The 22,954-nt window shown below is 35.2% G+C and overlaps 1 protein-coding gene across 8 annotated transcripts in view; it reads left to right on the top strand.

Moving 5' to 3' along the window:
* LOC113081344 (glutamate receptor-interacting protein 2-like) overlaps positions 1–20,247 on the top strand; it is a 33,427-nt gene extending 13,180 nt beyond the window's left edge. For 3 of the 8 annotated variants that reach the window (XM_026253436.1, XM_026253433.1, XM_026253435.1), the window contains exons 4-23: positions 2,098–2,243; positions 2,811–2,897; positions 3,551–3,626; positions 4,314–4,459; positions 4,695–4,842; positions 5,534–5,688; positions 9,820–9,942; positions 11,005–11,175; positions 12,135–12,321; positions 13,155–13,300; positions 13,403–13,483; positions 13,644–13,707; positions 13,804–13,949; positions 14,042–14,186; positions 14,355–14,494; positions 14,641–14,832; positions 15,880–16,030; positions 17,364–17,484; positions 18,487–18,876; positions 19,328–20,247. In XM_026253436.1, coding sequence (XP_026109221.1) covers positions 2,183–2,243; positions 2,811–2,897; positions 3,551–3,626; positions 4,314–4,459; positions 4,695–4,842; positions 5,534–5,688; positions 9,820–9,942; positions 11,005–11,175; positions 12,135–12,321; positions 13,155–13,300; positions 13,403–13,483; positions 13,644–13,707; positions 13,804–13,949; positions 14,042–14,186; positions 14,355–14,494; positions 14,641–14,832; positions 15,880–16,030; positions 17,364–17,484; positions 18,487–18,876; positions 19,328–19,522 — 2,925 coding nt within the window. In that variant the 5' untranslated portion in view covers positions 2,098–2,182 and the 3' untranslated portion in view covers positions 19,523–20,247. Of the gene's footprint in view, positions 1–2,097; positions 2,244–2,810; positions 2,898–3,550; positions 3,627–4,313; positions 4,460–4,694; positions 4,843–5,533; positions 5,689–9,819; positions 9,943–11,004; positions 11,176–12,134; positions 12,322–13,154; positions 13,301–13,402; positions 13,484–13,643; positions 13,708–13,803; positions 13,950–14,041; positions 14,187–14,354; positions 14,495–14,640; positions 14,833–15,879; positions 16,031–17,082; positions 17,485–18,486; positions 18,877–19,327 lie in introns of those variants that run through there. The other 5 variants (XM_026253434.1, XM_026253437.1, XM_026253441.1 and 2 more) reach the window with 5 other exon arrangements.
* Positions 20,248–22,954: the final 2,707 nt, after the last annotated feature.

Consider the following 22,954-nt stretch of genomic DNA (forward strand, 5'->3'; position numbering starts at 1 on the left):
TATGGTAATAAAATGACATAAATGCAATCAAATTACTAAAACTTAAAGTAAAATTAAAATGGTCCAAATAAAACCTAATACAAAATGTGGATCAAAACTATTATCTTAATGATACTATTTTAAGTTATTAACAAGTTATTTTCCAGAAATAATAAAAATGACAAAAATGCAACATAATTACAAAAAGTTAAATTTATTAAAAAATCTAAATATTTATAAAAAACAAAATAATCATAAAAATTGTAATAGTATTGCAGTGCTAAAATAGCACTGGTGTAGTGTGTGTGTGGTACACCATGTTTACTCACACAGCTCTTTAACCTGAGGATCTGGGCTGCTCCTGTGTGTGTGTGTGTGTGTGTGTGTGTGTCCTCAGGATCTGGGCTGCTCCTGTGTGTGTGTGTGTGTGTGTGTGTGTGCTCTTGTTTTTGTGTCATATCAGGACACAACTCTGTATAATGACATGGGTATGACACAGGTATTACAAGGAGAGGGTGACTTATGAGGACATAACCCATGTCCCCATTATTCAAAATAAATCATACAGAATGAGTTGTTTTAGAAAGTAAAAATGCAGAAAGTTTCCTGTGAGGGTTAGGGGTAGGGTTGGTGAAGGGTGATAGAATATACAGTTTCTACAGTATAAAAACCATTACTCCTATGGGATGTCCCCACTTTTCACTAAACAAACATGTGTGTGTGAGACCTCAGGATGTGGGCTGCTCCATCACATCAGCCTCTACTATGACAGACTGATGCAGGCCTAATGTGACCGCTCGCTCTCTGTCGCACACACAAGGAAGATTTTAGTTGAATGGTTGCGCTGACCTGTAGACAGCCGCAGGACTGATGTGCATGTTGCTGAACGCAGAGTTGCAAACATTTGTTTTGCAGCCAGGTGATTTAAACTCGTGTAGTTTACAGCTAATGGTTTGATCAGTTTCTGAAGCTCTAGCGCAGATGTGTGAGTGTGTAATTATTATGTGTGTTAATGCTGTTTAACTCTAGGCATAATTATGCAGAATCACAAAATGATCAAAATGTTTTTGTTGTTTCGTTTTGCCTTCGGTTGTGTGCCTCATGTGTAAATGAACTACTTTTGTGTGTCGTCATTGTGTCGGTTGCGAGCGTGTGCTTTTGTCTAAGTTAATGCGATGCTTACAGGCAAAATCCCAGCGCTGGATGACAACAGCGGCTTAAATTAGCTTCTACAGCAGTACACGAGGAGTCAGCTCTGCTAACATCACATATGTATAGACTCACACAGCGCACATACCTGCTGCACAACACACCTTTCTGCAGCAGATGCAGTTTGTTGATGACTGTGCAGTCTTCATATCAGTGCAGCCATGTTACATGGAATTAATCTTGTGCTTTGGATTTAGATCTGTGAATAACAGAGTTACGGCCTATAAGAATCATTTATTGTGAAGTCAATGCCAATAATAGATTTTCATACACTACCCTTCCGTATGTGGTTGGTTTCTGAAAGATTTATTCATTTATTTGAGCAAAAATAGAGTAAAAACAGTAAATGTTGTAACAACTTTAAATAACCGTTTTCTATTTTAATATATGTTAAAATGTCATTTATTTCTGTGATGTAAAGCTGAATTGTCAGCATCATTTCATAATCCTGAAATAATTCTAATATGCTGAATTGATGCTCAGGAAACATTTCTGATTATTATCAATGTTGAAAACAGTTGTATCGCTTAATATTTTTGTGGAAACTGATACATTGATGAAACGTAATTGTTTTGAAATAGAATTAGAGACAAAAAGTAAGTTACATACTACTATAAATGTTGCCTTTTTCATGTATTTGTGAAGGATAAATATCTGCCTGTATGAATCTACTTTTTCAGTTATACATTTAGCGAACACTTCTATTCAAAGCAACTTCTTTAGCAATTTTTATTTTTTTTACTTATGCAGTTCTTGCATTCCCTGTTAACTGAACCTTGGCATTTCTAGTGCCATGCTCTACTGTACAGTACTGTTTCTGTACACTTTTACCCAAACATATTAAACAGAAACATGTTTCCAAAATGTATCACTTCACTGTTAAGTTTTCCATATGCATCTGTGTGGCAGGAGTGACCAACTCAATGTTGGGGACTACATAAAGTCAGTGAACGGCATAAACCTGTCCAAACTAAGACATGAGGAGATCATCAGCATGCTGAAGAACATCGGTGAGCGTGTGGTGCTGGAGGTGGAGTACGAGCTGCCGCCATTCGGTACGGACACAAATACATTCACATTCACTCCAGACTCTTGATGAGTAAATGTTTGGGCTCGGCAAGTTTTTTAAATGTTTTTGAAAGTCTCTTATGCTCACCAAAGCTGTGTTTATTTAATCAAAAATACAGTAAAAACAGTAATATTGCAAAACGTTATTACATTTGAAAATAACTGTTTTCTATTTGAATATATGTTAAAATGCAATTTATTGCTTTGATGCAACGCTGAATTTTCTGCACCATAACTCCAGTCTTCAGTTTCACGTGATTCTTCAGAAATCATTCTAATATGCTGATTTTCTGATCAAGAAGAGTTTTTTATTAATATAAATGTTGAAGACAGTTAAAAAGTATTTTTCTTTAGTGTATATCAAAGTACCTCTGATCATGGTACAATAGTTCTTCAGAAGAACTGAATATGTAAAAGCCTTTTCTTCAGAGTTCTTATGTGACTAATACGTGGCATTGGTGTTTATGGTCTTGTTAAAGTAAAAATATTTCAATGTGTAGCGCTGTACCTCATTCTCCTGTGACATTAACACAAGCTGTTCTCTGTGTGTTTAGCTCCCAGCAATCCCTGCGGCATCATCTCTAAAACTATCGAAGTGTGCTTGGAAAAAGAAGGAAACAGCTTTGGCTTTGTTCTGAGAGGTACCAAACCACCATCAGACACACTCAAATGTCTTTACATTAATATTTCATGTGTTTTTTTACTTTAAATGAATGAATTTATGAATTTAAAACTACATCAATGATGTCTTGAAATACATCTCTCTCTATATATATATATATATATATATATTTTCTTATATCATAAAGAATATTCCGGGTTCATTACAACAATTTTTTTGCAAAATGGTTCATGAGGGAACTGCATGGGGGTTGTGCTAATAATTAAATTAATCATAAAAATCTCAAATTCATATAAATTAATAATTTCATATAAAAACATGAAACTTACTAAAGAAATGATTTTCTGCATGTCATGTGACCCTTAACTAACAGCAGATGTTTCCTTGTATTATTACAATATTAACTTAAAATCTCAGGGGATACTTACAGGAAATACTGTATTTTAGATTTAAAATGGTCTGGTTTGGCAAAAAAATTAGAAATCCTTTCAATACTACTTCAGCGCTGTGCATAATTTTTTTTTACAAACTGAGGGAAAAGGAAAAATTTATTTTAAAGCATTTGTGTGATATTTCTTTGAAGGGCAGCAGGAGTGTGTGTGTGTTCAGCTGCATTTTATGACTAAAGGCAATTGGCTTGACATGTCAGGTGTGTGTTTCACATGCTTTCAGGGGGCTTTCATGAGGACTGGCATAAGGCTCGACCTCTAGTAGTGACCTACGTCAGGCCCGGCGGACCCGCGGACAGGTGAGACCACCATGACTCAAATCATTGGTGTGTGTGAGACATGAGGTCCTTTAGGACATCTCGGTTTATTAATTAGCAGAATGTCTGAATCATCATGAAGCTCTCTGCCTCTGTGTGTGTGTCAGTTCTGCATGCATGCATTCAGTCGGTTATTTGTGTATACACTGGCTTAATAGAGTTTTTGTGTATGAGATGTTATGTATTTGGTGTAGATTCTGTATGTTGTGTGTGGGATCGTTGAAGCCTGTAAGCTGGTTCTGTAGGCACATGGTAACTGAAGCATAGGATGATGACATTAGAATGAGTGAGAAGGGTACAACACAGCCTGAAGTGCACACACACACACACACACACACACACAGAATTAGAATTAGATTAGCATAATAATTACACTTCCACAATGCGTATTGTTTATGTGAAACTTAACACTTGTCAGCAAAATGTTGAATTTTTGTTTCTGCGTAAGTCGTCTGTACACACATTAGTCTGATGAAGAAACATGCATGAATGAGGCTTTTTGGTGTCATAAACACGGTAAATGTGATATCCTACTTATGAAAATTCATTTTGATCATTAAAAATCCTGAAATCCTGAAATGGGACTGTTTTATTTTAGCATTTACCTCTCATCTCTGCTGCTGTCTTTGTATGTTTCCGTACGTCTCTCCGTGTTTCTCCGTCTGTCAGAGAGGGAACCCTGCGAGCGGGCGACCGTGTGTTGAGCGTGAACGGTGTTGCTGTGAACAGACAGAAACATGCTGATGCTCTGACCCTGATCATGCAGAGCAGCCAGGAGACTTTCTTCCTCATTGAGTACGACATCATGGTCATGGGTGAGCATGCACACAGATGCACACGTGCACAGAGACATGCGCTTGAGTTTGCCTGTATGCACAGATATTCTCATGTGGCCCTCTAGATTCCCATAGGAAAGACAAAGCACCAATGAGATCTCTGTCTTTACACCTGGAAAGCTTCCTTCAGATATTTTTGTACATATCTGAATTAAAATGTAATATCCCCTACTCTTTTCTGTCTCTCTCTGGTTCCGGCTTGACCTCATGGCAGACTCCGTCCAGAAGTCGTCTGGGCCGCTGCAGGTGGACATTGCCCGCTCCGCAGGTTCAGTACTGGGACTAAGTCTCACTACATCCGTCTACAGGAACAAACAGGTCATTACAGTCCAGAAAATCAAACCTGCTAGTGTTGCTGACAGGTGAGAACACCCAGATGCGTGCACAAATTTTTATGTAAAGAATCACCTACACACATACATTAATAAATTAAATATGAAAGCATGGACAGAGTGATGGATTGATAAATCAGCCAAGCAGATTCTGTCAGTATGTGGTCAGTTGGTTGACAGCTTCATACACCGATAATGCACACCTTATAGTCAAATAGTTTTTGAGAATTTGTATCATTTTATATAAATATTGTCTATATATTGTACATTTATTTTTATATTTATATTATACAATATTTTGTACTTTATGCTTTTAATTTTTTTTTTTTACTGATTATAAGGTGCATTAATGTTTATTGTCCCTATTAAACAAATAAATAAATCATTTTATATTTGCATCATATCTCCCATAATTCCAATGCTAAGCATGACAAATCTTTATAGTATGTGCATTTTATTTTTGTTTATGTCACCTTGTGTTTGTGTATTAGATCCACATGCAATAAATTTTTTTATATTTAATTTAATTAGAATGAAAGCATAATTCTTCATAAATAACATATTTACCTATCCTTATCTCTTGCTATCTCTCTCTCTTTTTTTTTACCTTACACCTTCCCATCTGTTGTGACTGTTTTCACCCTGTTCTTTTCTTGCTTTGCTCCACACAAATGACTTTCTCACCTTGTTGCCACTGCTGTCTGTTTCTCTCTTGCCTCAGATGTGGTGCTTTGCATGTGGGAGATATTCTCTTGGCTATAGATGGCATGAGCACAGAGCACTGCTCTCTGATGGAGGCTCAGCAGCTCCTGTCCAGCTCCTCAGAGCTCACCAAACTAGAGATCCTGCCCTCTCAGCACTGCTCACATGACACAGGTCTGCAGACACATGCAGCTCATAAACAAACTCAAATGATATTCACAAGCGTAGATCATCTAGACATGTCTGGCAGAATTTGTTCACAAGCTGCTTTACTTTGGCTATGTTTGCAATAGCATACTACCATACTCTTTATATAGTATTCCTGTGCAGACTATGCATATTATGGAAATTAATAGTGTGTACATTTTCTGTCCTAGATACTACATTTTGCAATATACAAGAGCCTGTTTCACGGAATACTACAGCTGAGAAAAGAATCACCTTCCTTTATAATAATCATATTTTGTTGCTTTGCAGCCAGAAATTAAGATGGACATGTTTTTGTTTTATCCAGCTGTCTCAGTGAAACTTATACAAAACAGAATCACTGAGTTGGAAACAGGATCACCCGCTTGTATCATTATTTTGTTAAACCATCTTTTGCTTCTATTACAGCCTTTAGTCCGTTGGGACTAAACACACACATCTAGACTTTGCAATATTTGTCCACTCTTCTTTGAACAGCTGATCAAGTTCAGTTCAATCTGATGGTGAGTGTTTGTAGAGTGCTGTCTTTAAATCATTCCACAGATTTTCAATGGGGTTTAAGTCTGGACACTGAAGAGGCCATGCAAGATATTCAGCTTTCTCTCCTTCAACCACTGTGTGCTCAGTTTTGCTGTGTGCTTTTGGTCAGTGTCATGTTGCATGTAAACCTGTTTCCCACTGACAATTTTCTGGCAGAGGGCAGTAGATTTTCCTCAAGAATTTGATGATATTTTGCCCCATGCATTTTCCTTCTATCCTGACAAGTGCTTCAGTCCCTACTGCAGAGAAACACCTCATAATAGGACATCTCCACCTCCATGCTGTACTACAGGAACACTGTTATTTAGATGGTGAGCTGGATTGGGTTTCCGCCAGACATATCGTTTGGTGTTGAGTCTAAATGATTTAACATTAGTCTCATCTGCCTCAGAATATTCACGGTGTGTTTTGGCATAGCTCAGTCTGACTGCATGTGGCCTTTCTTGAGGAGTGGCTTTTTTCTTCAACCCTCCCATACAAGCCACATTTGTGGAAAATCTGTGATATTATTGTCAAATGCACACAATGACCACTCTTTGTAATAAATTCCTGCAACTGCTTCAGAGTTCTGCTCTTGGTCGGCTCTCTGACCAGTTTCCTCCGGCTCTTTTATCGAGTTTGGAGGGACGTCCTGATCCAGGGAGGGTCTGTGTTGTACCAAATATCTTCTTTTTTTTTGACAGCGGAATTTTTTGTATCCATCTGCTGACTTTATCCTGGAGATATTTCGACAGTGTCTTGCCAACCAGTTGATTGTTTGCTTCAATTGAACTACCAAGGAATGAAACGTGGCAGTAAAAGCTCTTTTCATGCTGAGCTGATCACAGTTGAAAGTCAAATTGCTTTGTGTGCCATTGAGAAGGTGATTAGCTACACCAGATTGAGTTTGCTTTTTAGATTTAGATTTAACTTTTTAGATTTTTTAGTTAGATAGTTATTATATCTGGAGACCACTTACAGTAAACTGAATTTAAAAAGTACCATACAACAGTGTTTCTTTTTTTTTTTTTTTGCCACTATTTTATGTTATTGATATATTAGTATTTGCTAAACTATTTATATTTGCTAAACCCATCATAGTTCATATGGGGAAAATAAGCAGCACACAGTTTGAAATGTTTAGTTTTGTATACTATTTGTATATTCTAAAAACAGTAGGCAGTATTCATTGTATACTGCGCAGTCAGCACATTACGTATTTATCAAGGCTGATTTCATGTCCACTAGCATTAGTAATGCTCTATATTTTTATTCATATCATGTTTACGCTCCATTTTTAAAATATGAATTCATTTCACAGCTGCTGCTTTACACTTTTGTCCTTACATGATTCTTGCCTTGTCTCATCTTCATTTCTCCTTCTCTTCTCTATTTCTGTCTTTTTTTGACCTTTATTTGTGCCAGTGTGGATTTGTAGTGGTTGCTGGCGTCCAGCTTTGGGCCACTTTCTTACAAGGATCATGAGTCATTCTTAATATGCAGAGGACACACACACACACACACACACACACACACACACACACACACACACCATGAGATCAGAGCCTTCACTCTGGCTTTACTATGTTACTAGAAAACTGCATTCTGACTGTATCATGAGATTTTCTAGAAAAGAGATATGAACAGACGCACAGCAGTTATAAAGTGATTTGAACACCTGCATCCTCTTTAGCTCAAGCTTGAGCTCACTGGGCAGCTCATTGTCTGTCAGAGATTAATCTCAAATATGGAGTAATTTTTCATGCACACAGATTATATACTGCAGAACTGAAAACTGAGGAATGTAGAGAAATAAGTCTCTTATGCTCACCAATGCTGCATTTGATTAAAAATACAGTAAAAACAGTGAAATATTTTTGCAATTTAAAGTCACAATTTTATATTTTGAAATGTGATTCATTCCTCTAATGCAAAGCTGAATTTTCACCAGTCATATTCTAGTCTTCAGTGTCACATGATCCTTCTCTGATTTGCATCTGGTTCTCAAATATCATCCCAGTAGTCATCCTTGTTATTTTGGAATTTTAATACACTTTTAAATAAAAATATCTGATCCCTTGGGCTTCTAATCTAATAATGAGTCTTGGTTGATTCACAAATGATTGCACTGCAATGTGGGATGCATTTTCCCCTCAGTGTGCTCTGTTGTACACTGCACATTTTTAACATGTAGTACATCATCCATGCATACAGAAAAATTCATGCATGTAGCATACAGCAGAAATAGTAAATTATGTTGGTGTGCTTTTCTGATCATAAATTTATTTTACAATTTAGTAATTTCATATGCTGTTGTCATTTAGTTTTTGTAGTTTAATTTTTTTTATTTAGAGTTTTTAAAAATTGTTATTTCAGATTTAGTTTTTTTGTAATTCCCATGCATCAAGGTATATATATATATACATATATATATATATATATATATTTATATATATATATATATATATATGTATATATATATATATATATATATATATATATATATATATATATATATATATATATATATATATATGTATATATATATATATATATATATATATATGTGTGTGTGTGTGTGTGTGTGTATACATTTTCTTTAAGTTCTATCTATGTTCTTGAATTTTTTATATAATATTTAGAATGAAAACATATTTACGAAAAAAAAATATTTCAGCTTCATAATTTTTTCCAATACTTTTAATTTACTCTACTGTTGACACATTTGTCAGTAAAAACAGAAATTCCATGATATTTGAATATGTTTGTATGTATTCTCTATTTTTCTGAATCCTGTATGATCTACTATGTAATTAATATTAACTGTGATCTATTTTAAGATTCATCAGAAAAAAAGCTAAATGAACATGTATTTATTTGTTTATTATTATATTTGAAATGAATACCTGTATGTTCAACCATATTTGCCAGAATGTGTAATGTTCAGCCAAATCAGCAGGTTAAGGTATGTCTGGTAAAAATGTTGAGGCTCTTAAAAGCATGACTATTTTTTCTGTTTGTGGTCTTCTTTGACACAACTAAGTATTTAGGACCCAGAAGAAAAATAGCTGCAATAGCTGCTTATAAGACAGCAGAATAATAGAAGGAAAAGCAAGGCACATGAGCTCTTTGACGTGCAGATTTATCTCTGTCTAAACAGCTGGTCTGCTGAGCGGGACATGATGCATGCCTAATTAAGCATCGTTAGTGACACAGCTGCTTATTGTCACAAGAAACCGTTTGTCACAATCCAAAACAATGTCCTCTTTCTTTCTTGCAGAGCATTTGTTCTAATTGTGAGTGAAAGAGAGTTTTAAGATGGTTTTCCATTGCTGTCGGCCTTACAAGAGCTGGCCCGGAAATGTAAGAGAGAGAAATAGAAAAGGATGGAATAAATGTGCTGTGTATGAAGTGCCTGTGAGCAGCGTCTCTGATTCGTCCCTGTGAATGTCAGTGATCAGTGAAGCAGTGTGGATCAGTCCACATCAGATCATATCAGCCTAAGTGCTGTAACATAAGCTTATTTTTGGCAGAAATAACCCATTTACCGCCCGTTTTTTGTGTGTGGTTTCCCTGCAGTGCATGTCCAGAGGAGTATTCAGCATCAGTGGGACTCCAGTGACAACTGCATCAGTACTCCTCCACCTTTCCAAAAGACACCCTCGGCCTGGAGTCACACCACCCCTACACCCTCACACCGATGTGAGTGTCCCCCGTGTGCACGTCTACATAAGGAACTGTGCGCTAAATATAGAAAGTAGATGTAATGGTGCAGTTTTAAGCATATCATATTATCATAGCATTTTAATGCTCTCAACTGTTTTTGTAGCACATGTATACTGTGTGCACATGGTGCAAATTGTCTGTATGAATAAATACCTGATGACCTACTGTAGTGCATTTACAAAAAATGTTCTGCCTTCAGCAGAGCACATTGTGTGGAATACTGGATCCCACAATACATTTTGCAACTACACTTGATTTCCTCTGTGGCAGATTCACTGAAAATAATATCGTCTGTCAATGATTTTCATTCTTTTTGTTTGTTTTTGTTTTACATATTTAAAATAAAAATTTATATATATATATATATATATATATATATATATATATATATATATATATATATATATATATATATATATATATTCATGTTTTTATGTTTTTATTTAAATTCTTTATAGTTTATTTATATTTATCTTTTCTTTCTTTTCTTTTCATTTTCATTTATTCATTTCTTACATGTTCTTTTTATTGCATTTTTATTCATTTTCTTTACTTTATTTTCTTTATTCATGATCTTTATTTTTACAATTTCATTTACATATTGACTTTTATTATTGTACTTATTCTCATTTTTATTTACTTTATTTTCATTTTTATTTATACATTTTTATATACTTATTAAATTTATTTATTTATTGTTATTTTTGTAATTTAGATTTTATTTACTTTTTCTTTTTGTTTTTTAATTATTATTTATTAATTGTTTCATTTGTATTTATAGTAAAAAAAAAACAAAAAACAAAAAAAACAGACAAAGTCAAGGAATATGGTATATTTATTTGTATTCCAATTTCCCAAACTATGCTGTTTTAAAGCAGTTTTACAGTAATTTAAATACTGATTAAAAATACATATTGCTATAATTAAACTGGCTGTCACTCATGTTTCATACCAAAGGTTTGTTAGTATTCCATGCCACATGTACCAGTAACACATGGTGATTCCAGCACATTCAATCTCAACTCTTTTCTCCTCCAGCTGTGACGTCTGGCATCTCTGTAAACACATCAGGCTTTCACAGTTACAGCTATGGCACCCAGTCGACGAACCCCAACACCTATCCCAGCAGCACCCTGCCCTCCTACCCGTCCAGCCCTCGCTGCACCCACACCAAGAGGAGACCAAGCAGAAGAGACCACAAGAGCTCCTGTGAGCGCATTCATATACAGATTTATGTCTCATCTCTTCCTTACGTCCAGTTTAGTATCGCTGTCTCTCATTTAATGTGGCTGTTTCTGACATCTAGACAAAAAGAGAAACACTATTTACATGAGTATACAGTGTATACAGTATTCCAGAAGTCTTTAACAGTGTTTGACAATTATAAAATATCATAGTCATTGATTTTCAACTTTTGCTTTCAATTTATAAAAGAGAAATTTGTAATTTAAATTAATTTAATTCATAAAAAAACTACTTTCTCCAGTTTCCCTCAGAAATGCATCTCAAAGCCTATAGTGAGTCACCTAATGTATAATTTGATTGTCTTAAATCAATGAATAATTTAAAAAGTGAAAAAATTGTAATTATGTTACAATTGGGAAAAACTAAAATATAATATATTTTCTGTATGAATGTCCCTAATGAACTCGAATGAATCTTACTTTGAGGAAGAGTTATTTGTTTATCATTATTATTAATATTAAATATATTAATTATTGAAGAGTTTTTTAAAACATAATGTTATTGCAGAGTGTAAAAGAAATATAAATAATATTATTTTTTAATATTAACAATAATGCTGAATGATATCCAGTATAAGAGCGACACTAAAGTAGTCAATATACTTTCTATATTAACGCCCCAAGTTGCTAGTCATAGCTAAAAAACAATATTACCTGGGAAGAATTGTCTGTTTGTTGGTTAATTTACATTATTTATCTATAATTATTAATTTATCATCAGTTTATTTAATATTTTAATAGTTGAATAATGTCTTACAGTGCTGTTAAAGAATTGAAAAAGAAACACACACACACACACACAAAGTAAACTCAAGGTTGGACATCAGTGTTTTAGTTTTTTTCCCATGATTAAGGGTTTTTAGATCCACTTTACATTACTGTATGCCAAATAATTATTTAATTTTATGAATCCTTCTCTCTCAGTGTCTCTGGCGACGAGTACAGTGGGCGCTGGTGGTCAGGTGGTGCATGTCGAAACCAGCGAGGTGCTTCTGAGAGGAGATCCTCTTACTGGATTCGGCCTGCAGTTACAGGGGGAAGTGTTTGCTACTGAACCGCTGTCAGCGCCTGCCTGTGTTCACTTTATAGAGCCTGACACACCTGCTGAAAGGTGAGAGGACGCATGGATGCTGAAGCCTTTGTCTAGTGCATTTAGTTCCTTTGGAGAGATGTATGTACATGTACACACACACACACACACAAGCTTTACAGCATGAGAGAAAGCTCAGATGCTGATTTGACCCAGTACCAAGATCACCTGTGACAAGCTATCAAAATAGAAACCTACAACCAGATATAAACCACAGAGGTGTTTAGAATCTGTTTTAAACAATAATTCAACATCAAAGAAATTCTATTCTTTTGAACTTTCTATTAATCAAAGAATCCTAAAACAACTGTTCAACATTGATTTTAATAATAGCAGTGGCTGCTGAAAATTCAGCTTTGCGTCTTAGGAATACATTTTTAAATGCACTGAAATATAAATGTGATTTTTTAAATTGTAATATTTCACATTCTTTTGAATGTATTTGTCAAATAAATGCAGACTTGTTGAGCATAAAAGAATGAAACACAATTTTTTGATTTATTACGATGATCGTCTGTCGACGACTGTCGTTTTTCTATCGTTCATCATCATCTTTATATATTATCATTATTATTAAATATTTTAATCATTGAATAATGTCTTATAATGTTCTGCAAAATTAAAAAAAAAGGTAATTTGTAACTTTTAACTTGAAAATTCTTGCTACCTTTATTTTCTATTATGTGGCAGAAACACTAATCGCAATTCTGAGATTATATCCTTAAAAAAAGTTTAGAATTGCTAGAAAAACTTATAATTTTGAGAGAAAAAAAAGTCACAATTATGAAATTCTGCAACATATTGACACGTGTCTGTGTTTATTTTAATGTGTGCTGTATATTTTTGCTTTTCAGGTGTGGGGTGTTACAAATTGGAGACAGAATTCTTTCCATTAATGGAATTCTCACCGAGGATGGAACACTGGAAGAAGCCAATCAGCTGCTCCGAGATGCAGCACTGGCCAATAAGGTCATACTGGAGGTGGAGTTTGATGTTGCAGGTACAAAGAAAGATCAGAGATGCAAATTGATTTTAAAATTTGTGATCTGAACACGCAACCACGGGTTTTTGCTGTATATATTTCTGTGTGTGTATCTCACAGAATCAGTGATTCCCAGTAGTGGCACATTTCAGGTTAAGTTGCCCAAGAGACGTGGAGTGGAGCTGGGCCTTACGATCAGTGGTGAGTGATGACCAAAAGGGGGCGCTGTTGACCTAGAACAATTTACAGCTCAAATGCAACCAGCATTCAACGCTCTCTATTTAATACAAATTTGAAGTGGTAATTGTATTAAATTGTTGCAAAATAAATCTGTCTACTACAAATGAATTCTGATTTGCAGAAAGCAAGAAGCCAGGAAAACCTTTGATCATCTCGGAGATACAGAGAGGCAGTATTGCACATAGGTTACAACAGCACATTACAACAATTCATTTGATGAACATTCTTTGACATTAAAAAGTGATTGAAAGATAATGATGTGAAATGACCTTTTATAATAGAATAGGAACCCTGGAGCCGGGTGATCGCCTGCTGGGTATTGATAATGTTCGGCTGGATAATTGTGGGATGGATGAGGCCATGATGGTCCTCCAGCAGGCCGAGGGGATGGTCAAACTGCGGATTCAGAAAGACGAAGACAACCTGGGTGAGTGTGTGTGTGTGTGTATACTCTTTAAAATTCTTATTTGTACTGGTGATATTTTAACTTGTGTATTTTTGTGTGTTTGTTTACTGCAGATGAATTAGAGTCGTCCGGTTCAGTCATATTCACAGTTGAACTCAAGAGACACGGAGGTCCTCTTGGAATCACCATTTCAGGCACTGAAGAGCCCTTCAACCCCATCCTGATCTCCAGTCTGACCCGCAACGGCCTGGCGCACAGGTGCACACAAACACTCACAACCCCATCCAGTGTTTCATGCAGAAGTACATGAATAATACATACTCCGACCTGCATGTTTCATAACACACATCTTCTGACATCTTGAGCAGCAGTCTCACATGTGATGGACTGGGGACTGCAATGCAGTAAGTGTTTTTATGTGTAAAGGACTGGTGCTCTTCATATCGGTGACCGTGTTTTGGCCATCAATAACACGAGTCTCAAGGGAAAACCTCTGAGCGAGGCCATCCACCTGCTGCAGACCGCCGGAGACACGGTTACACTCAAGATCAAGAAGCGATCTGAACGTAAGTGTCAGAATTTAGACCTGTGTGTGTGTGTGTGCTCTGGAAAAGTGCATGCAAACATTTCCGACATGTAATCCACTAGGAAAAGCATCTTCATGAATAATGCATCAGTGCTTGTCGTCCTGACCCACATCTGTTTTTTCCAGCACTTTTGGAGTCGGACAGGAGCAGCCCGTCCAGGACGGCCTCGTGTGTCAGTGACATGGAAGACGATCGCTCAGATTCTCTCAGGAGAGGAAAACACTCTGAACTTCATCGCCCGACCACACCCCCCAGACTGGATTCAGCCATGGACTTGTGGGATAGTTCGGCCTTAGATCCCGGCTATGGAAGTCAAGGTACGGAAGATGATGAGAAACATAATTGAATGTTGACATTGGCTGAAACTTAAGGTCAGCAAGGGTTAATTGACTCATTTGACTCAAGTGGGCGAGGACTGTGCCTGGATTGTAATCTGTCCTAAGAGTTTCCTTTTATTGAGGTCAGTGAAGGAGCCTTGGAGAATTAAAGAGATAGTCAGGGTTGCCAGGTGCCAGACAAATGTAAAACCAAAAAATGACCCAAACCTGCCCCAAAAGAATGAAAACTAACTTATTTTCTCCCACATCCAGTCACAGTTTACAGCTGCAGGATTCCCATAAAATCAATTTTCATTTAATATAATCATTTTTTTATTATTATTATTTGTATAATTTTAGCTACACTACTTTGTTTTTGTGCTAATCTAAATATTCTGTATTTTATAAATCATATATATATATATATATATATATATATGGAATAAAATATTTGTTAATAGATACTCTTAATTATTTTACTCTTTATTTGATTATAATTGTCTATTTTATATATTTTTAAAGCACTTTGCTTAATCAATTGTTTAAAAAGCTAAATAGAAATGGTCTATTAGCCAGTTTTGTCTTTAAATGCTTACTGTTCTTCTACTTCCCCAATTCCTTTAAGAATCGTTTGTCTTCATACAGGAAATAAAAATCGTGTCTGATATTTTAAATGACCTTTTGCCAGCTGACGTAGATTATAAAAGTATCCAAAAACCCAAATCCCACATTTGTGAAACTTTTTCTGTGATGTCAATTTTAAAATAGTCCAACCGGCAACACTGGAGATTATTCACCCAAAAAACTAATATCATTTATCCATTCATGTATAACTTCTGTTGAATACAAAAGATTAAGTTTAGCAGAGTTTCAAGCCACTTTTTTTTTGTCACTAAATGCTTTCAGGCTCCAAAAGGACTGTAAAAGATCCATAAATACAGGACACTATATTCTTTAGTCATTATTTCTGGAAAATCTTCCCCTCCATCAGAGCTCTCAAATTGAACTTGTGTGTGAGCATAATCAAACCCAAACCTTTATTTTCAGGTGTCTATATTCATAAGGCGTCTGATTTCACTCTTCATCCCAATGACTGGAGACAGACCAATCACAGGAGCCCACTGATCTCCAGAAGACACGCCCCCCGTCCTGCAGTGCATGATGGGAGGCTGGGTGAGGAGGATTGGACATACTCTGGGTGAGAGTTCGTTTAGGGACACGGCTTGATTCTATTGGTACAGTAACTTTAATATCTTCGAGATCCTAGTCAGGAACTTGGAGGTTAAGAAGCCTAACAGCAGATTTCTTTTTGAGCATAAGAACATTTCTTGCTTGTTTTATAGTTTTGGTTGCTAACACAAAATCACGTGGATGTTATTCTTTCTTTTGGTTTGTCAATTATAATTTTCCATGTATATGCACTTAAGAATGAAACATACCGGTGAATCTCATGAAACATGTACAGGTCATAATACAGAGATACATGATTTAAATTATAACACATTCATACATCAGTTTAATCATTTGTATTACAATTTTTTTTACAAGTTTAAGATTTTTCTTTTTTTTCATAACAAATCATAACAAATTATGTACTCTTCCGTAAAAAAACTGGGGTCAGTAAGATTTTTTTTAATGTTATGACCACCAAGTAAAAATATTGAAATGTTATTATAATTGTTACAATACTTTTTAAAATGTAATTTATTCCTGTGATGCGCAGCTGAATTTTCATCATCATTCCTCCAGTCTTCAGTGTCACATGATCTTCAGAAATCATTCTAATATTCTGATTTGTTGCTCAAGAAACATTTCTGATTATTATCAATGTTGAAAACTAGTTGCACTGCTTCATATTTTTTTTTTAGGAAACTGATACATTCTTTGATGAATATAAAGTCAAAAACAACAGCATTTATCTGAGACAGAAATCTTTTGAAACATTATAAATGACTAGCAAGTACTAAAAAATGTATTTACTGTAATACAGGTATAAATCTTGTTTTTTACAGTATGAGATTCTCCAATATTTGTTAAATTAGACAATTTGTTGGTGATTTTTATGATCCAGTGCAAAGTGAATGGCCTTTCTTTGTAAATCGTTTATGGCATACACTTTTTCTGTTGCACTTTTGGTTTCTGTGGCTAAACGCTTGTTAAAGATGCTCACAGTCTAGCACAGAAACCACTAGCCTGTTTGCTTCCAGTCTCTGTATGCTCCTACACTTCTCTTTTCTACTTTTTTCTCAGGTTTTCTGTCTCTCGTCTGCCTTACTAATCATCCGTGGGCCACTCGCTGTCATCCGCCCTTGTCTGCTTCTTTTTTATCGCTCATTTTAATCATTTTACTCTTTTATTGCCGGAATTAGTTCATGGGCTCTTCTGACACATCTGTGTTTCTATTTCTCTAACTGCAGCTTTTGTTATAGCACAGTGTACAGTTCAGTTTCATAAAGAGAGAGAGAGAGAGAGCTCCGTTTCCAATAGTACACCTGGCCTTACATTACCCAGGTTGCTTTGCATTGACACAGATCTGTCAGTCCTGCACGCTGTCACAAGCACAACAATACAGACGCTCAGGAGAACTATTGGTCACAAGCTCTTCAGGACCTGGAGACCTGCGGCCAATCGGAAATCTTGCGGGAACTTGAGGTGAATCATTACTTTATATACAGTCTATGTGCTTAGATTGTTAAAACATCATGTTTCGTGTTCTAGCTGCTCCCAGTTTGTTATGTAGAGGTGGGGAACATGACCAAAATCTATACCATGATAGAAAAGATTTTCTACCTTAAGTAAGTCTTTATTATAAGTAATCAGTATATCAGAATGATTTCTGAAGGATCATGTGACACTCAAGACTGGAGTTAGGATGCTGAAAATTCAGCTTTACATCACAGGAATAAATTATATTTTTAAATGTGACCCTGGAGAACAAAACCAGTCTTAAGTCGCTGGGGTATATTTCTAGGAATAGCAAAAAAAATATAATAATAATAACAGTGTATAGGTCAAAATATAGATTTTTCTTTTATGCCAAAAATCATTCGGATATTGAGTAAAGATCATGTTCCTTGAATATATTTGGTAAATTTCCTACCGTAAATATATCAAAACATAATTTTTTATTAGTATTTGATTTATATGCATTGCTAATAATTCATTTGGACAACTTCAAAGCTGATTTTCTTAGTATTTCGTTTTTTTTTTGCACCCTCAGATTCCAGATATTCAAATAGTTGTATCTCGGCAAAATATTGTCTGATCCTAACAAACCATACATCAGTCGAAAGCTTATTTAGTCAGCTTTCAGATTATGTAGAAATTTCAATTTAAAAAAATGACATTATGTTTTAAAATAGAAAACCTTTATTTTTTATGATTATTTCACAATATTGCTGTATTTATACAGTTTTACTGTATTTTTAATCAAATAAATGCACCCTCAGGGAGCTGAAGAGCATAACATAAGCCATTTTTAACCAAATTTTTTTTTTTATAACGATGTAAGTAACCAAAACCAAAGAGTATTTATAACTCTTAATAGAACAAGACCGACCAATATTTATATCTCAGCAAACGTCATCATTCATGTTAGTCCTGCATGTCGAAATGTGGTGCATTTTGTATTGGAGTGTTTTCCTTCCTTTGTAGGCTACTATAATGTCAGGTAGCACGCTCAGTTTAGGAGAAGACGGCGAGAAGCAGAATGAAAGAAGGACCAAAGCTCTGGCATTGAGCCCAGAGAGGACCTCAGAGAACACAGCTGTACCAGAAGACATGCAGGACACCAGCCCATCCATGCCATTAGAGCTTCATAAGGTAATGTTGACTTTCCCGGCGGTTGAAATCACAACTGAAAGTCTGTCAGATCATCATTGTCTCCCTCTGTCTCAGATCTGTGTACAGAAGGATGTTAACAGCAGGGATTTTGGGTTCAGCATGTCTGACAGTTTGCTGGAAAAGGGTGTTTATGTGAACATGATCCGTCCGGACGGGCCTGCAGACCAAGCTGGGTTACGCTCATATGATCGTATCCTACAGGTGATGTGTTCTTTCGGCTGACTTTTTCTTAAAGGGACAGTTCACCTGAAATATAAAATGTTGCTATTTACTCACCCTCATGGTGTCTGTGTTAAATTAAAAAAAAATAGATTGTTCTTTAAAGATAAATTAATACTTTTATTAATCAAGGATGCATTAAATTGATCAAAAGTGAATGTAAAAACATTTATAATGATTTGTTTCAAATAAATGCCATTCTTTCGAACTTTCTATTCATCAAAGAACGGTAAAAAATGCATCACAATTTGCACAAAAATGATGCACCACAACATTTGATAAGAAATGTTATCTACCATATGATTATGATTGCTGAAGGATCATGTGACACTAAAGACTGATGCTGAAAATTCAGCTGTGCATCACAGGAATAAATGTCTTTTTAAATCCCAGAGTTCAATCTGCTTATTTTGTTTCTGACTATTTTTAACAGGTCAATCATGCAAGGACACGTGATTTTGACTGTTGTCTCGCCGTGCCATTGATCACAGAGGCCGGAGAGCATCTGCAGCTGGTCATTAGCAGAAACCCTCTCGCTCAGGCACATGTTTGGCCACCTAAAAACTGTCAGGACCCATCTGAACTGTCCGTGGTTTCTGCACAAAATCCAAGAAGAATTGACCTCTGATGAGCAACACAAACAGAGCACAATTTTCAATTCTCTCTCTCAACTGCACATTGGACACATTAGCACTACTTTCTAACCAGTTAGGACCCACTACAGATTTTTCATGCTTTAAAAGAAAAAATCATCCTGCACAAAACAAGCCACATTTTCAACGCTGATTTGACCATTCACAGTGGCACGCGACTTTCGTTTGTACACGTTCATCTTCATACATGCCACTTTTGTTTGTATTATAAATGAAAAACGGGCTCATTTAGTTTCTGCTGCCAACGAGAACACTTTGATGTTGATGCAGGTTTTCACAAAACAGAGAAACCTCAAGCCATCGGTTAAAAATCTTCCTCTGACATCAAAACCATGACAGTTTGACAATCTTTTTTTTTTTTTGGATGAAAAGCTAAAATTAAAAAAAAAAAATTGATGTCATTTGTGTATCATAAGGCATTTTATGAGGATTTTACATCCTGATACAAACCAGGAGTAAATTCAGATTTTAAGTCAAGTCCTTCAGAGGAGCTTGTTTTAAGTCTAAATTTTAAAAGCAGATCTGTCTTTGTATATTGTTTACCCACAATCCTCTATTCTGTGTATAAACCCTTTTTCCTGGATGTTAGATATGTAATGCTATGAATAAGATGTACATTTAATATTTTTGGGTTAGAAATGATCATTTCATTTTTCAAGAGAAATAAAGGATAAAAACCAGAGTGTACGTAACTCTGTCTGTGGTAAGAAAACAAGCTTAAACTGAAGACAGGTGCATGCTGGGATCTCTTATGGGATTAAATGTGCAGTGTTGATTGGATTGTGGAGTGATGGAGACACAATTGCTTTGATACTTACCTCCAACGATGACAAATAATTAACATGTTTTAGTTTAATTTTGCAACTTAAAGTTTAATGGGTAGAGTTAACCAAGCTGTTTATGTATTGTTTTGATATCAGCCTCTGCATCTGAAATTGCAAATTAATCTTTGATGGATTTGAAAAATGGGGTTAATTGAAATCAACCTCCACATCCAGATCTATTCTGGGAAAAGCAGACATAGACATTTCTGAACAGACTTAACACAACACATACCAAGATTGGACATTTTTATTTTGTCTGAAAGATGCAATATGCATCTTGAATTGTGTCGGTCACAAAACTACTTTGTTTTACAAGATTTTGTTTAATCAGGTTAACCTTGAAGGAAAAATTTTGATCTTGAATTTCCTGTTTTCATCGTATTACAGTACTTTCCAGCTGAAATTATAAATGGACAAAGTCAATTGTTTACAAATATTGCACACTGCAAGTTGCATTTAGGGTGAAAACTAAAAAATGCTTAAATATACATTTCTGAACACCTTCAGAAAAAATATAGGCAAGTAACCAATCACATCAGGTACAGTATAAAACGGTTAAATACAAAAAGGCAAATTTTAGATCAATGAAAATACTACAAATGAGCAAACACTTGCTTAGTGAACAGTTATGGGTGGAAACAGGTCAGAGGGTTCAGCTGAATCTAGAAGGGTTCAGGGGTCTAAGGGCAGATGTGTACAAAATCGCTGGGGTCAAACGGGATGGTATTTATAGAGGGTGGTGTGGTCGAAGGTAAAGGACATTATTATGAGTGGCAGTTCTTTGCTGTTAGTGATTAGCTTGAATATTTGGAGGTTTTAAGGCTAAAGAGAGGCCAGGGAGGGGAATGGCAGTGTCTCTGTGCAAGACATAAAGCCCAGGTCTCCTGTGTTTATTCTGATGGTTTGATGATTGTGAGCGTTTGGCTCGGCCGAAACATGTGATATACAGTGGCCCTCAAACGTCTGAGATGCAATGGAATCAAAAAGAATGATTTTGATTGGAATGAAAAAATTTTTATAAAAATAAATAGATATGTTATATAATTATATAATATTATTTCTAGGTCACTCATCAAATGCAAGAGAAATGCATTAGTGACATTGCTCATGAGACTCTTCGATCAGACACTCATCAGGTTTTGTTCATGTCAGCCTTTTCCTCAAATTATTATGCTGTTATATATTAAATAAAAATGAAAAATGAATATATGCACAACTCATGCAGAGCCCTGCACATTATATGTGGGAACATATTCCCTCATTTTAGTTCAATCGTTTTAACAAATGATTTTTTTTTCATGATTAATGAATTCATTCTCTCATTTCAGTAAATTGTGGTCACGTTGTATTAATACATTCCCTATTTTCATTTAATTAAAATGAGGGAATGGATTAATTTGTGGACATGATATGACTAAAACAAGGGGAAAGAAATTCTTAATTCATGGTCACGATACATATTTATGTATGCATTTCATGTGCAGGGCTCTTTAACATTAATCTAAAACAACAACAACAACAAAAAGCATTGAATATAAAATAAAACATCTAAAAAAAATTATGAATTCTTAAATAATAGTCTTATAAAAAAAAAAGCTATGTCTACAATACCAAATAAATTAAAATATGATTGATAAATGTATTTTCTTGAAGCGAAAGAAATTTGCAGACTTTAACAGGTTTTTAATTCATTTATACAAGTGAGGAATAAGTCCAAAAGTTTGAATTTACTTTTTTTTTTAAAACAAAAACATTTAGGAAAGTTAAATAAAATATATATTTTTAGATATATATACTTTCGGACCCTGCTATACATGAACAGCTAGTAAAGTGCTTCCAAATGGCCCTGCGCGGTGTTGATATTCATCAGCTCTTGGATCATTTTACAGTAAATGATGCTTATAATAGTGCATCAAATGATACTTGTGTTAGTGAACACAGCTGCCTACAGTGTTAGAGGAACTCAGTGACTCGGTGCGTGCGATGGCAGTGATCATGCTTCAAGGAGAGACGAAAGGACAGAGCGTTAAGGTTTGCTTATGTCTTACGTGTGTGTGCATGTCTGTGCACAGCATCCGCCCAAAGCGGAGGTACATTCATTTTTCTTCAAGACAAAGAACATTTAAGAACCTCATTAAACTTTTTACTGTTACTGCCACAACCACTGACGGACATCATAATGTAGTGTATGTCACATTTAGTTTGTACTCGCTCTCTCTGCTGATGAATTGCATCCTGACCAGGTGCGACACAATAAAAGTCATCATACAAAGTGAGGTGCAATGGAAAGCAACAAAATCAGAATAAAAGCAATGATTTATGTACGTAAATATATGCGGAGCAGAATTTTTGACCAATTGCATTCATTTATTTGAGTGAATTAATTGGTATTTAAGACTATTATAAAAAATAAAGCCCTGATAGAATTTATTATAATAGCCAATATTTATTTTAAATGACCCAAAACTGAAATTACTGATGATATTATAAACCTATTTTTAGATTTTGTTCAAGATTAAGTGTGAACAACATTCACAGTTAATCTAAAACTATAAAATGACTTTTTTCATAATCAAATTAATT

Source organism: Carassius auratus, unplaced genomic scaffold (assembly GCF_003368295.1).
Source record: "Carassius auratus strain Wakin unplaced genomic scaffold, ASM336829v1 scaf_tig00033856, whole genome shotgun sequence".
Taxonomy (NCBI): Eukaryota; Metazoa; Chordata; class Actinopteri; order Cypriniformes; family Cyprinidae; genus Carassius; species Carassius auratus.